The sequence below is a fragment of the Magnolia sinica genome, chromosome 1, assembly GCF_029962835.1.
Source record: "Magnolia sinica isolate HGM2019 chromosome 1, MsV1, whole genome shotgun sequence".
In the NCBI taxonomy this organism is placed as follows: domain Eukaryota; kingdom Viridiplantae; phylum Streptophyta; class Magnoliopsida; order Magnoliales; family Magnoliaceae; genus Magnolia; species Magnolia sinica.
The window spans coordinates 134,972,444-134,988,490 of record NC_080573.1 but is presented as its reverse complement, the minus strand read 5'-3'; the positions used below and the strand labels follow the sequence as shown (position 1 = coordinate 134,988,490).

Here is a 16,047-nt window from a genome sequence, read left to right as displayed (position 1 = left end):
CGACAAAATTAACGAAGGATAAATATACTATAAATCCCTTTTGGGTGTGTTTGGTTGCACCAAATTTCATGAAATTTCATGAAATCTTGCACCAAATTGGACTGATTAAGCATGAAACTTCATGATATTTGGGCAACCAAACTCAGCCTGTAAGTGGGACTTGAAAGGAACACAATTGCAATTGGGCTTCTTGTCCATTATGCATAGTAGAAAAAATCCTTTTTTTAAAATCAAATCCTTGTGATTAAACTGAATGTTCAAAATCAACTCTCCCATCTCATTCTCAATAGAAATTCTTTTTTTTTTTTTTTAAACTTGAAATTTAATATTTAATTTCAAATGGAAAATCAAGAAATTGCCCGTTCTGCTTTCTTATCATTTTGCTGTTATTGTAGTAATATTTCTTAATTCTTTATTTTTGTGAATTTTGTGTCTACACAGGCATTCGTTTGGCTAGACTAATTGGTGCAATCTGTTCATGAACAGGTGGTGTTTTATGTATTCAATCCATGCTTCGTGTACACCAATCTATCTAAAACTATCACACTCAAAAGCATGGTTTCGTTGTGAGTTTCTTGTTCTTTTTCCGTTTCTTTGTTGCATGCAAGATTGGTGGAGGGAAATGAAGATTTTGTTTTTTGAACTTGCATTCTGTTCCATGAAAAATTCAGATCTACTAGATAATCCTGGAATTCACATGATGCTATTCAGTTGAATTAGTCTTCTTGTTTTTTTTTTTTTTATATATAACTAAAGGTTTTCTATTAGCATTTTTCACCAGTGAGAAAAGATCTGAATTTATCTCAAGTATGTAACATGCATGCTTGGGAAAATGATAGCATCTCCATTGTAAACATCACAATCATCTTAGGGAGATCGAATACATTGGTCATGGTCCCCAAAATTGCTGTTATTGGACAATCCTAGATGTTAGATTTCGACCATTACTCTTTTCTGCTAAAAAACTTCTAAACCACGCGTTTTCACGCCCATGATGCAATAGCTAAGAAAGTTTGTCAGTCAGTAATCTTGGGTTGTTTCATTTTAACACGTTGGCCCAGTAGATCAACAATTATGATCCCCTAAGATGATTCCCATGCATAATGCTAGAGATGCAGCTTGGATATAATTTCATAAGATGGGAACCAAAAATGCCTTTGGTAACCATATTGGCCAGTAGGTCCTTAGATGACAAGTGAGGCATATAGATAACACCAATGACTAATTTCTCACAAAGAGGGAGGGAGGGAGGGATCTTCTTTCTTCTCTTGTGGGTGTTCTTCTATGTATGAGAGAGTGAGAGAGAGCCTAATGTTCTGATACCAAGTTATGAATTAGGTAAGTGTTTTGGGTCCCCCATCTCTATTTATTAATATTTAAAAATTGTGGCAGTCCAAGGGACTACCTACATACATACACACCCACTGATAAGATGGAAACACACCACCCCCATCATTGCTCACAAGCAATTCCAGCAAGCTCCATTTGTTGCTTATTTGTTAGGACTCACCAGAAAATGATGGTTTTTTCTTGTTCCATCATCGACCAAAATGCTTGTAGTATTTTCACTTGACGAGAGTTGTTATTTTTTTAACCAGATGCTCCTTGTTAAATGTACAGATGGTTCATGCCATTAAATATCCTTCTTACTTTCATAATCGGCACAGTACTTGGGTGGGTCGTCATCCAAATTATAAAACCTCCTTCCCGTTTGAGGGGGCTCGTTTTGGGCTGTTGTGCTGGTGGCAAGTATCATCATCATACTTTTACTAGCGTTTCTTTCACTGATCTGATCAACGTGGCAAATGATCTCTCGTTGCTTTGGTTTCACAAACAGGAAATCTGGGGAATATGCTTATTATTATAGTCCCGGCTATCTGTAAAGAGAAAGGAAATCCATTTGGAGCTCAAGATCTCTGCAATAAATATGGACTCGCATACGCTTCACTGTCTATGGCTGTAAGATGAACTTTTCAAATAGCTTCCTTTGCATTCTAAAGTTTCTGCACTTTCTTAGTAATTAGCATAAAGTGGTGAATTATCCTACTTGAAAGTGCCCCACACATGCCAATGTGGGACACGTGTGTGAGTCCAGGTGACTCATTAAGCAGGTCTAATGAACAGCTCAGATAATGCATCCATACCACGGTCACTTGTATTGGGCATCATTAACAGATGGGCGATAGTACATATCGGTCATTTACACATGAGGGCATATCTAATGACTTGAAAGGATATCATAACGAAGTGATTTTGATTCTTGTTTCTTGCTTATTGCAATGCTTTAGATGGGAGCCATCTTTCTGTGGTCTTATGTCTACAATGTGGTACGAATATCTGCGAGTAGGAGCGACAAGGTAGGCATAGTGAATGGTGTCATGGCTAGTACGAATCTGTCTGAAGAAAGATCAAAGGCACTCCCAGGGGAGCCAATTTCAACCCAGAATCCCACTATGTGTGAGCATTTAGAAGATCAACGTGAACCGCCTTCCACTAGAACTGAGGAGTTAAACGGAAAACCGATGGTTAGTCTCTTGCTTTCTATTTAAAATTCAAATGTTAAGTTTTGATTAATCTCAATTGCCTACAAGATGGTTATTTGCTTAACACTCAATATAAGAAATTATAGATTTTATTTTATTTTTGTCAATATCCTCTGCTACTTATTTGACTTTCTATCCTCTTATGTTTTTCTTCAATTTCATGCATTCTATAGTGAATACATGTTCCAAGACCTTTACATTTTATTGCATGTTTGCCTCTGATGATATGCGGTAGTGGTATAATATTGCCTTATCCTGATCAATTGATGCCTTTGGTCAGCCTTAGCTGATTGAGGTTATCCAAGTGTAAATCCTAGAATCCAAGTCATATAAAAGCATTCAAGAACCAACTCGAATAAAAATAGGAAGGGGTCCTTTCCATTGACAGAGTGCAACCACATGCTTCACGAATGGATGCAAAGTCTATCTGTCACCATTGATTTAAAGATGCATTTGGGTGTTTCTCATTAGGCATTTTGATGGGAATTAATTATATGGCATGATCCTCAAGCCCAGGACAATTTTTCATTTAAAAAAATAAAATAAAATTGAGTGGGGTCCAGTTCAATGATCTAGACCATTACTCTGATGAGCCCCACCATTGGTGGACCTTGCTATGAAAGTCTTCCAGACTGGAAGATCCTAGCCACCAAACTTGGGGCCTTTCAGTTGAATGTGGACCCTCATTGCATCTATTCTTGACTATTTTCTTGCAGGCCATAATCTTGAATGTTAGGATTGTCCTATCAAGGAGATTTTCAAAGCTTGGTCCATCTATTATGGGTCCAACAGACTGATGGTGGGCCCCACTGGTAGATATCCTTGGATTGAGGATCATATAATTCCTCCTCAATTCATATCTGGTTTTGGTTGAAACACATGAAGAAAATGAAGTGTACTCCGAACCTCGGTATGATATCTTCTTGTTTGTCTATGTTCATCCATTGAGCACAATGTTGTGATGGAATTTAATGAGCTACATTCAATTGTTTGACATGTGTTGGAGTTAGCATATCTAGTCTACGAAGGCTCATTCATTCATCACAAGTAATACTGGATTGCGACATCTGATTGTCATGGAAAGTATCGTTAAGCCCAAACTAATTCTCCATATTAACCTTTCCATGTTTTTTTTTCTTCAAGGTACCCGTTCCAGTTCCAGCTCAGCTTAAACAAATTTTAAAGACGATTTCAGGAAAAGTCGACATGAAGAACTTATTGGCACCTTCCACCATCGGAGTGGTATGCTTGCCATGCTTACTTTTTCACCAGAAGTTATTCTTATACCATTGACATAGGCCTGAGTTGTGAAGAATTTCTTTCCATCTAGAAAGATTCTTCACAAAAAACTGTTTTTTTTTAATTTATTTTTATATGTTGAATGTATCAGTACGTTGACCTAGGAAATTACTCAATTTAGAGAATGCTTAAAGCAGCGCCTTTTCCACTACTAATTGTCAAGTTACTCTTTACAAGAAATAGAACAAATGTAAATGTTATATCCATCTATTTTACATGAATGCTTGAAAAATGGATAACATGTCCTGTTTTTGAAACTTCAGTTTTAACATGTCCTGTTTTTGAAATTTCAGTTTTAACATGTCCTGTTTTTGAAACTTCAGTTTTAAGTGTAAAATCTACACCCATGAATCAACATAGTTGTATCATACCCATGTCATCCATGATTTCCACCTTTCAGTAGCTTGAAATTTTGTACTACATGTAAATTGGTGGATCAATCTGAACACCATTTTTACTAGCTTATGCGTCATTTATATCTTGAATGGTGCCATATATTTAGAGAACTTGAGTTTGAACTGAGATGCAATTTTGCTAATTATGTATAGTTTATAGTGCCTGTAGACTAAGTTGCAATCTATTTCCTTGTATAGATTATTGGGTTTTTCATCGGAATGATTGCTCCAATCAGAAAGCTGCTCATTGGTGAAAATGCTCCTCTTCGGGTGATCCAAGCATCTGCTGCATTGTTGGGGTATGAACCATTGACAAAACCTTTTGATCGGATTAAAATGACTAGAAGAGATAAATTATACATTTTAACTATCCCACTCTACTGACAGATTCATCCACCCCCTTTCTCTTTTTTTCTTTTTTCTTTTTCTGTTTTCTAATTTGAAAATTGGTGTGACAAGATTTTGTGTGGTCTCCTGTATACTTAATTTATTCAGATATTGGCTTGCCTCAGTCAACTCGTTGATTGTAATCAACCTATGTAATAGACTGTTAGATAGTGCTTGATTGTAATCAACCTATTCAATAGTCTATTACATTGCACTTGTAGGAGTTTTGTGCTCTCATTGCCGGTCCCAAGCCCGGATAAAGGAGTTTTGTGTGAGGTTGGCAGCCGTTGTCAAACTTATGTCATTACTTCCAAGTTCCAACATGATCTGAACAATATGACATTCCAAGATAGAGTGGAATGGCGGAACAGGATTCATGTAGCCAGGCCCAATTAATTGAGATAAGGCTTTGATGGTGATGATAATGATGATGTTGTCTTCCCTCAGTTGTGAATCCCAGTTATAAGATTAAACGAGTGTTTGAGATTAACTGGCTTAAGCAATTGCTAAAACCGGTTAAGACTTTTAGTATTTAAATTTAAAATTTCCAATAGAAAAATCACATTTCATGCCTCAATCCCAACTATGGACACCAATTTCTTAGAACCCTCAAATGGAACCCATGAAACCAAATGCTCTATGGGGCCCATTGTGATGCCTGTGCTATATCCAATCCGTCCATCCACTGCACCAGCTTATTGGATGTGAGCTCACAAGTCAGATTCAAAACTCAAATGAGCCATGGTAGAAGAAACACTGGGGATTGGATGTCCTCCATTGAAAGCTTCTTGGGGTCTACAGAAGTTTTCTCTTCATCCTAGTGGAAATCACCTTATGAATGAGTGGATGGGATACAAACATGACAGTTGGTCCAGGAAGGTTTCAATGGTGGGCATTTCCGGTTAATCACAAATCACCCATTTAATCGTATGGCTGATATCAGGCAACCAAGGATTGAACCTAAGTCACTACTGAGGCAAAACGATCTCATTTATTCAATTAATTGCACATGCCTATTCCAAGGGTCGGCTTTTCGCTTCCAACTTCTTTGGCACTGGTGCAAACACCCTTTTTTTAATCAATAATCCATTTTCCTTGTTTTGGTTTGCAGTGATGGAGCGATCCCAACTACCACCATTATTATGGGAGGAAACCTTACCAAGGGTAATTTCTAACTTCCTGTTGATCTATCTCATACTCACTTAAATTGGGCTAATTGGCTATTCAGATCAACCTAAATGAATCATGTCTTGTATCTTGTAGAAGGGAGAGGAGATTTGGTGAAAAATGGTGTGCTAGGGAGAAAATGAATCCCCAACCTATTTTAGTAAGAGGTTTGCTTGAATTCATTACAACATATTACAATATGATAGGTCAGGACGTCAGTGGTTGGATATGGACTCTTTTCAATGTCCCAAACTGTTTGCATGGTAGGGGTTCCCTTGGATAGAGAATCACCGGAAAAACTCTTATTATTTGGATGGTGGGAAAAGAAAAGAAAAAAAAAATGGGTGACCTTCTCCCATGATGGGACATTTGACCATATATGGATAGCAAAGGAAGCATTGGATTTCAAAATGCAATCAAACACTATAGTCTACCAATGCACAAAATACAAGGTGACTTTTGTAAGAACCTTATTTGGATTTCTAAATGTTATCCAAACAGGACCCCTAAAATGGAATCCATAGAATTCATGGTCATGGGAAATCTTGGATAATCATTATAGTTTTTCTTTTCTTTTCTTTTCCCACCATCTATACAGTCCCTTCGATTAAATACTTCAGTCCTTTGATTATACATGGTGACCATCCATATTGAAAGCAAAAGAGAAAAATTACCAGAGGTTGAAATAAAGCAATTTAAGTGCTTTTATTTGTCATCTATCTACCATAAAAAGTGAGAGGCATCGTATAAACAGTTTGGATTAATAGAAAATGTCCCAGATTCAAACGTTAAAGTCCTGATGTATCGTATTGTATGTCTGGATGCATTCGAGCAAACCTCTTTATTAAGAGAGTATATACCCAAGGCTATTGTGTTCTGAATGATCACCGAAATGAACATACATACATATATCTGTCTCTCTAACGTATCTGAATATAGTGTTTTTTCATTAATATTTGGTTGTCATCATCCAGGAATTCGCAAGTCAGAAGTTCGGGTCTCACTCATCATTGCAATTATTATCGTTCGTTACATCGCCTTGCCTTTGTTGGGCGTAGGCGTAGTTGAAGGGGCGATTCATTTGGGTTTGGTGCACAAGGATCCTCTATATCAGTTCATTCTTCTGTTGCAGTTTGCACTTCCACCTGCAATGGACATAGGTATGATACATGCATCTCCTTGCAAGCCAACCCACCACTTGTGCGACATCTGAGCCGTGCATTGGCGAGCCCACCATGCAAATGACCTGGCCCACAGATCAAGACAGGTCCACTCATCAGATGGGTCACCATTTATATTAAATGCTGACTGTTTGCAATTTTTTTTAAAAAAATTTGTCCATTCTGTCTTTACATGTACAACTCACCTACGTGTTGATGGGATTTTGGGCCCTGGTCTCTATACACGTTGGGTCCACCTGATGCATGGTTCAGATGTCCCGTGGACACATGTGGCGACTTATAGAGGGGTGTGTGGCTTGTTGAAGCTCTATCAGGACACAACAATCCTTGTTCTTTTACGGGAGTTTATATTGGTTCTTTTATAGCTAAACAAAAACAACCTGATGCAATTTAGACCACAATTCAAAAACTCAGAAACTCAACCCAACTCAATGTTCAGCTGGATTGAGTTGACTCGAAGACTCTGGTAACTCTTTACTTGACTCGACTCGATATCAGATAATTAATTTAATAATACGCATAAATATTTTACATAGTTGTATGTGGATAATATAAAAAATTCAAGAAATAAAAAAATATCAGTGCCTCGCGTATTGGTGAGATATGTAAGTTCATCTCAGAGAGGTCAGAGAGTGACTCAGTTCGAGTTGATTTGACAAGTCATGTTGAGTTTTTACATGCATGCTGTGTGAATATTTCAGCAGTTCACATGCATTCAAATGGTTAGTTTACCTATTTTAACCATGTTCTTCCCTTGTAGTTTGAACTGAGTTGTATTTTATGGAATTGGCAGGTACAATGACCCAATTGTTCGGAGCAGGCGAAAGTGAATGCTCTGTGATTTTGCTGTGGACGTATTCATTGGCTATATTATCGCTCACACTATGGTCCGCCTTTTTCATGTGGCTCGTGTCTTAATTGCGCTGCCCTCGTTCATGGCGTTTGTTTGCATTTCATCAATATGTATAGTGATCATTTGAATGATGATCTCATGATCCATCTTCAACTTACGATAATTGGCTCCTGAGAATGAACGAAAGAAGCTCATTATCAACTAGCGATGTTCGCCAACATAAGCAATGAGGTCTCATGCATTTGGTTGATGTGGGAAATTCAACCTTAGAAGTGTATTAAACTACCTTTTATTTGCAAGAATAGGAGTGAATGTATTAGCTCTATGGAAAAATGAATCAACAGAACACTTAATTACAGAGCTTGCAGGGATTTTTTGTTGCCAGTTATTTCTTGAAATTTATGGGTTAGTAGTGTCTGATCTTTCCCTATTTTCAGATGGATTTCAGTTCTTTAGTTTAACATTCGAAGAAATAACTGTAGTGTCTGATTATTACTAACATGCATCCCAAGTTACACCATTGTCTAAATATTCTGGGCTATGTGTAAACCATGAAACAATGCATAAAATTCTGCCACGCATGTCACTCGATGCTGCTAGGAAGCCCCCAATTTCTGAGTGGATCACCACTCCCGAACCACCCTTTGGTGGGTCAACCACCAATGATCCATCTAAATTCAATTTAAACCACCCATGGGTCCATTTTAACCAATTTCATGGGAGGGCCCTTTTCAACGAAGACCATTTGAAAGAGAGGTCTCTTCAAAATAAAATGTAGGTCCTTAATGGCACAATGGGCCTTTTGGAGGATTTCATGCCGATTTGGTTGATTGTTTTCAAATATGCAGGAGTTATCCACCAAACACATGGGAGAATGGCTCTCCACAAGAAACCCTTGAATAACAGCCCAGATGGGTAGGCCCGCATGATCTATGCGACTTTCGCACAAAACCAAAGATGGACGATTTATGTCAAGTGGTCCACCTAACCCTTACATGAACAGAGAGGATTTAATCACCCAACTAATTCTAGGGTTAAGATGGTCCACAGATGAAGATCAATAGTTTAGATCGTCTAGAAGCTAGCCTGATGGACAAATGGGTATTATCACTCTTCCCTATTTTCTTTGTAGGAACTCTCTTTTTGGATGCCGAGTAAGAGAATACTTGCCCTTTTTATAAAAGGAGGGATAAGGAGAAGAGGGATGAGTTGGGATGAAGTTGGAATTGTCAAAGGGAGGCATATTTGGGACCCATCCAATAGTGATTACCCACAAGTAAACCCCATGGATCCATATCCAACAACCCCAATGGTCATCCACCTTGTTGTTTTCCATCTATTTCAGGAAGGCCTCCCTAATTGTGCTTGGGTGAATGTAGTTTTCATCTGTACAGTTTAGGATTGTGTTCTATGCATGCTTGATCATTCTACACTTTTAGTCTTGCTCTAACTCATCAGATGATTGTAGACTCGTGTGCAAGCTTATTCATTGGATTATAATGAAATTTTGTTTATATATATATATATATATATATATGGGAAATGCTACTATGAAGGCATTACAACAATTGTGATTCATATTGAGATGCATCGTGCATGTACATATAAGGTATACCTCCGCCCTAATTTATGAGATGATCGTCATAAGATCTCACAAAGATTGGCACGATCGACTATATACCCAATTAGATCATGTTATATGTTGCAACCGGAATGGATCATTAGTTGATAGATCATAGACAATGGATGGTTGATCATTTGTGATGTGTAAATTGAGCCATGCGTGTTATGAGACCAATTTACCTACAACCGATAGATCAATTCAGTGCAGTCGTTGTACAAGTATGCTAGTACAAGCGATGAATCAATTCAATACAGTCGTTGTACAAGTATGTTAATCCTATATGTGACACTTGCATCCTTAATACCCTAAGCTGTATGCCAAGGTTATGATGAGATGACAATACTTTGACATGTATTTTTAAGACCATGCATATAGATTCAACTAAGTTAAAAGCATGCTCTTAAAATCACTAAATCAAGATCTAGTTATGGAGATGGGAAAGAGGAATATCAGAGATAATCACATGGTGGTGGCGACGCGCAAAAGACTTATCTAAGGATTCGGATCAAATGGATGATCAAATTTTATGGCAATCATTATGTAAAAAATATTTATATATTATTGCATTGATATTTTCTACACATTATGATTGGTAAATTTGCAAAGATAAAATTCATTGGAATTCAAAAATAGATAAGTATACATCATGATCAGACAATTGGTATTTATGTGTATGCACATGTGGAATCAAATGAGCTCCATTGAATGCGATCAAATAAATGGTCTAGGACAAGTAATTCGAGATTTAGACAAACTATTTCTAGCCCACTAGTGGATTGGGGCAATATCATCTTCAAGGGAGAATTATAGTATCGGAAGTCTCATACTAGATCTACGTGATTGAAAGATGTAGATTAAATTATTGGGTTTTCTTATTAGAATGAAATATGGTAATTCAATATACCTCATTTTTTACTTATGCCTATTTGAGCTTTGGATTAGCCTCATTTTTTTTTTTTAATCATGCCCTAAAACGATCACATACATCATGGTGGGGCCATGGAAATTTGGCTTGAGAATGGCCGGTTTTCAACGTGAAATTCTGGCTCCTTTCCAAAAACGGTTAAAATAAAATAATTACAATTTTACCTCCAATTCACAATAATTACTCCAAATCAAACAGAACCTTAAATTGGCTTTTCTATCTTTCTTTTTCCTTTTTCTGTTTTTCTTGTGTTTCTACTTTCAACACAGGTCAGGAATTGGTGGTCCCACGTCCTGTAGATGCTGCGGATTTCTTTTGCCTATTCAAATGTCTGCATCCTTCTAATGAGGTCCTCTTGATGCAGAGACGGCATCCCACTTCACATTAATATTTCCTCGATTCGACTGATCATGGTTGCAAATGGACCGGCATCCTCTATAAAACTAAGATTGTGGGGCCCACCATGTTGTATATGAAAAATCCATTCCGCCCATCAAGTTCTATCCTCTATCCTAGGACACGAAGTGATAAATCAGTTAGATATCTATCTCAAGTGGCAAGTGATAAATCAGTTAGATAACTATCTTAAGTGGGAAGCGAAAGATCAGATGGATTACAGTCTCAAGTGGGCGACACCACTGGGAACAATGGAATGGGATGCCAATCATAAGTTTGAGGGCCACCATCTTGTTTATCTTTCATCAAAACCGTTAATCATGTGTAAGCCACTAGGATGAAGTGAAATTAAAAATATTAGCCTGATATGATCAGGCGGGCCGGACCGTGTGAACTTAGAGTTTCAGCAGAAGTTATACATTGTTCCCACTTTGTGGCCCATTAGAGTTTTTTTTGCGGTGCTGATATTTTTTATATACGGTGAAAATAATGGTTCAAACCTGATGGACGGAATGGATTTAGATATGAAACATGGTGGGCTCTATTGGATGTTTTACGCAGCTGTGTAAAACGCGTCTTGGATGATTGTGTAGTGAGGTGCTCACCTCCCTTTTCCACAGCCTGAAGTTATTTTTATTTTTTAGTGAGTAGTGACGTGGCCTAAAATAGTATATATATATAATATATATATATATATATATATATATTATCCACACCGTCCATCCATTTCTGCAGATTATTTTAGGACATGATTAAAAATTGAGGCATATCCAAAGCTCAAGTGGACCATACCATTTGAAACGAGGGGGATAATGACATCCACCGTTGAAACCTTCCTAAGACCGAAGAGATGTTTATTTGACATCTAACCTGTTTATAACGTCACACCGACCTGGACGAAATAAAACGCAAATATCAGCTTGATGCAAAACTACTTTGTCCCCAGCAAGTTTTCAACGATGGCCGTTCAATTCCTGGTGTTAGGCTCACTTGAGTTTTGAAGATAGTGTCCTGATACAGAATGAGCTGAAAAACAGGATGTACGTAATGGATAAAATGAAAGCGGATTGGCTGGTGTTCCACTCCTCGAGCTCCGAGTTGTACGAACGGTTCAAAGATATCAAAGTTACATGGGCCCCACAGTGATGTATTTATTATATCTACACCGTTCATTTACTTTTATAGATCATTTTAGAGCATTATCCAAAAAATGAATCATATCCAAAGATCATATGGACCACACCACAAATACCAATGGAAATTATGATTTTCACCGTTAAAAAATTCGTAGGGTTACCGTAACGTTTATTTTCCATCCAATCTGTTCATAATGTCACAAATATATGAATAAAGAGGAAAAAGAAATTTCATATTGATCGAAAACTTCTGTGACCCCAAAAATGGTTCCAATGGTAGATGTTCAATCCCCCACTGCTTTTTGCAGTGTGGTCCACTTGACAGTTATATCTGTCTTATTTTTCGTTTCAAGATTTAATACGAGCTCACCAAATGGATGTACGGTTTGGATATAACACATAACTCATGATCAGACTCACAGAACTTGCTGACGTCAATACAGCAGATACTGTTGTGAGGTACACCAGCCAATCCGCTTCCGGTTCCGGATAAAATACACACGTCTTGATGGACCCCACGGAGTCTTCGTACCACGATAAATAGAGGCGGCGCCTCACTACATAATCCGCGTCCGTCCTGCGGACTTGGATTGCGACAGCGTAGCCCGCAGCATCGTTACTATGTGCTACTGGAAAGGCTCTGTGGGCCCCACCATGAGGTATGTGTTTTATCAATTCCGTCCATTCATTTTTCCAGCTCATTTTAAGGCATGAGGAGGAAAAGGCAATCTCAGGTGGACCACACCACAGGAAACAACGGTGATTGAACGGACACCATTGAAAACCTCGTAAAGCCCACGTTAATGTTTATTTGCCACACAACCCGTTGATTATGCCAACAGGCTCAGATGAAGAGAAACCCACATATAATGTTTGAGAAATGGATGGACGGACTGGATGAAACATATACATCACGTGGGACAACAGAGCTTTTCCAATACCATATAAGTATCCACGTCGGTACGTGGTGCTACACGACGAGGACTCCAAAGGAATGTTGGTGATAGCCAACATGGCATGACGTGTATTAGCACTGTTGCTGTCTTTGAGCTGCTGACAGTGACACGGTCCGCCTCTTGCCTTCGTGTTACCTTTCCACGTTTATTCGGCTGGTGGTATACGCGAGTTTTAAATTTGTACAAGTAGAGCCCACATTTCATAGATCCGGACCATTAGACTGCTAAAAAGGAAGTGTTGATGGCTGAAGCCCTCAAAACACTCCTTGATTGGATTATCTTATCCACCAAAAAAAATACGCATTTCTCTTCTGGGCCGTCTATTCTAAGCCCTTAAGATAAAAGTTTACGGCGTGTTTGGATTCACGGTTTCAAGTGTATAGTATCGTATTAGTGAGATTGACGGGACATGTCCCTTATTTGGAAACGAACGGCGGGCAATGCATTCAACACACGCTAATACGCCCGAGAACCACTTTGCATCATTGATGGGATTGTACCGCGCAATCGGCCAGACGTTCAGTTAGACATAAAGAGGAAGAAAGCTTTTTCTTCTTTTACTGTGTTGCTGGTAATGCCCAGTATGACTGTCTTTTGACAAATCCACACCGTCTATCATCTTCCTCTCGAGATTTAAACCAAGAATAGTGAGCTTTGATCATCCGATGATATGGCCTACTGAGATAATCAAGCTGAAACAACGGCCGAACGGTCTTCTTTTGATCATTGTAACGATCATGAAGAAGTACATAGCCATGAAAGGTCAAAATGTTTTTGATAGGTTTTTCTCTCTCTATCTGATGAACAGTTCAAATCCACCTTTTACTGCATGATAGTAGCCCACAACAAAAAGACGGAACCTTTGTTTCGTAACAAAGTCGACGTATGTCGACTCTATGAAGTTTGGTGGCCCACTTATTGAAGCTTCTTGGAAAATCCACTGGAAAAGAATGTTTTTAGAGTGAAATCAGCGTGGCCCATGAGGGTGTTTACTCTGCCGTCCATTTCATGTTTAACGGTTGAAATTCTGCAATAGTTTGCGTAGAAACGAAAGGACACCTAGGCAAGGGTAATGCCCACCCTCTGAAGTGAATGAACGACTCAGATTATTCAATGGAACAGTGAGTGGACCCTACTACACGCACGTATATACACCGTGTGGCCCTTATCCAATCGTTTCCAAACATTGATCTAACATGAAATTATATACATGTAGAGTAATACGTCCTATCCAAACATTGGTTAGTGGCACGTCTCCGCTGGATGTATTCTGGATATCACCCAACATATACGTGAACAGTACCGGATACAATACAATACAACCAAAACGTGAATCCAAACACGCCCTTAGATTTCACCAATCAAGTAGATTTGTGTTTAATAGTCCATCATCGCGAGGCCAACTGGCTACTCGTGCAATCTGGGTACCAGAGTAACTGTAGATATCCTCCTGGTCAAGGATCCGAAGCCTACGTGGCAGATTTATTCTGGAAATGGATTGGCTACTCCCCCTTACACCAGCTCCGTAGCTGGTGGTCGGTACTCTGTGGGCCCCACAATGATGTATGTGTTTCATCCATTTCATTCATCCATTTTTATAGGTCATTTTATTGCTTGATCCTAAAAATGAGAAGGATATAAATCTCAGGTGGACCACACCAAATGAAAACAATAGTGATTGGATATCAACCATTAAAATCCTCCTATGGCCCACCATACTGTTTATTTGACATCCAATTTGTTGATTACGTCATACAGGCCCAAATGAAGAGAAAAAACAAATATCGGCTTGATCCAAAACTTTTATGGCCCCCAAAATGTTTTTAATGGTCGACCCTCATTCAACATTGTTTCCTATAATGTGGTCCACCTGAGATTTGGATATATCTCATTTTTGTAATTATTCAGTAAAATGATCTATAAAGACAGATGGATGGCATGGATGAAACACATAAATCATGGTGTGGCCCACATAGCACCTACCACCAGCCATTAGCTGGTGTCCAGGGGAGTAGCCAATCCGTTCCCATTTATTTTTGAGAGTTACATGATCGTCGAGTTGAGGATATACGCGGTACATTCCATGACTTGAATTTGTACAAATGGCAACCAGTTCAGTAATCCAGCTGTTGATTACATGGGGCCCACCGTAAATGTACCGTGTGATTAAAAAAAATCCCTAATGGGACACTGGCGCTTCCACAAGGAGCTTTAAATAGACATTTAAAAAAGAACATAGTGGTCAATCCAAAGATTGTACGGAAAGGATCATTCAATCTTGATCATTTTAATATTCACCACATCACCGATGGACCATTCACATTAACGGTTCGGATTATAAAATCGTGACCCTGACTTGTAGAAAATCAGACACGTACAGAATATAAGTATGATTTGCTGATTAACCATACAACTCATCAAATTTTAGGTTAAACTCCTGTTCACATGCACCACCATTTTACGTGGGGGTGATTCATCTATCGTACATCCGACGTGTACGTATGTATGGAAATTCACACCGTCTATTTCACGGGCCCAGTTATGGATGGACCGTAGGCCAAACTCTCACTGATTGGATAAAGTTAATTATATGATTTTGTTCGGTGAACTTGGAACTCTGTTGACTAATTTATTTTTAGCCGTCACATTAAATTGCCCCAACTTGATGATGAGGAACGTTGAACCAATGTAACATTGAGGATTTATTCCATCCGCACTACGCTCCACCATTTCAAAAGTCTAGATTGGAGTGCTATATGCCACGTGTATGGCTGATTACTCCCACATGGAAAAGTGTTGAGCAAAGGACAAATCACAACGTATCTTTGGTACTCCTTTCCTACCTAAAAAGGCGCATGCAGCGGTGGATCCCACGAACGAGACCCATCCTTTTCGGCCTACCTCTTTTCGGAAGTTTCTTACTTACTCTGGCGGAGTGTGATGGATGAATGCAGGCACTCAGAAATTGTGTATGCAGCATTCAATTAATTCAAACTGAACAGTCCAAATTGTGGTTCCTGTTTTCGATGTATCATTAAGAAAACATTATGCCTATTTGATTATTTGAATATCGGATAGGGTCGACGTTTATCGGACGGTTGGAATGAAAGTATCCAATTGTCCTGTTTCAGCAAACGTGTCCGATCAAAGATCTGATTGTGTGACTGGCCCTCAGTGACAGTGGG

General features: G+C 38.6%; 1 protein-coding gene across 5 annotated transcripts in view; it reads left to right on the top strand.

Annotated features, from left to right (window-relative positions):
- Positions 1-8,261, top strand: part of LOC131218967 (protein PIN-LIKES 3-like) — a 55,159-nt gene extending 46,898 nt beyond the window's left edge. For 2 of the 5 annotated variants that reach the window (XM_058213920.1, XM_058213894.1), the window contains exons 3-11: positions 487-566; positions 1,621-1,745; positions 1,838-1,959; positions 2,289-2,525; positions 3,687-3,785; positions 4,436-4,536; positions 5,736-5,788; positions 6,766-6,951; positions 7,766-8,261. In XM_058213920.1, coding sequence (XP_058069903.1) covers positions 487-566; positions 1,621-1,745; positions 1,838-1,959; positions 2,289-2,525; positions 3,687-3,785; positions 4,436-4,536; positions 5,736-5,788; positions 6,766-6,951; positions 7,766-7,890 — 1,128 coding nt within the window. In that variant the 3' untranslated portion in view covers positions 7,891-8,261. The remainder of the gene's footprint in view (positions 1-486; positions 567-1,620; positions 1,746-1,837; positions 1,960-2,288; positions 2,526-3,686; positions 3,786-4,435; positions 4,537-5,735; positions 5,789-6,765; positions 6,952-7,765) is intronic. The other 3 variants (XM_058213900.1, XM_058213887.1, XM_058213910.1) reach the window with 2 other exon arrangements.
- The last annotated feature ends 7,786 nt before the right edge of the window (positions 8,262-16,047 follow it).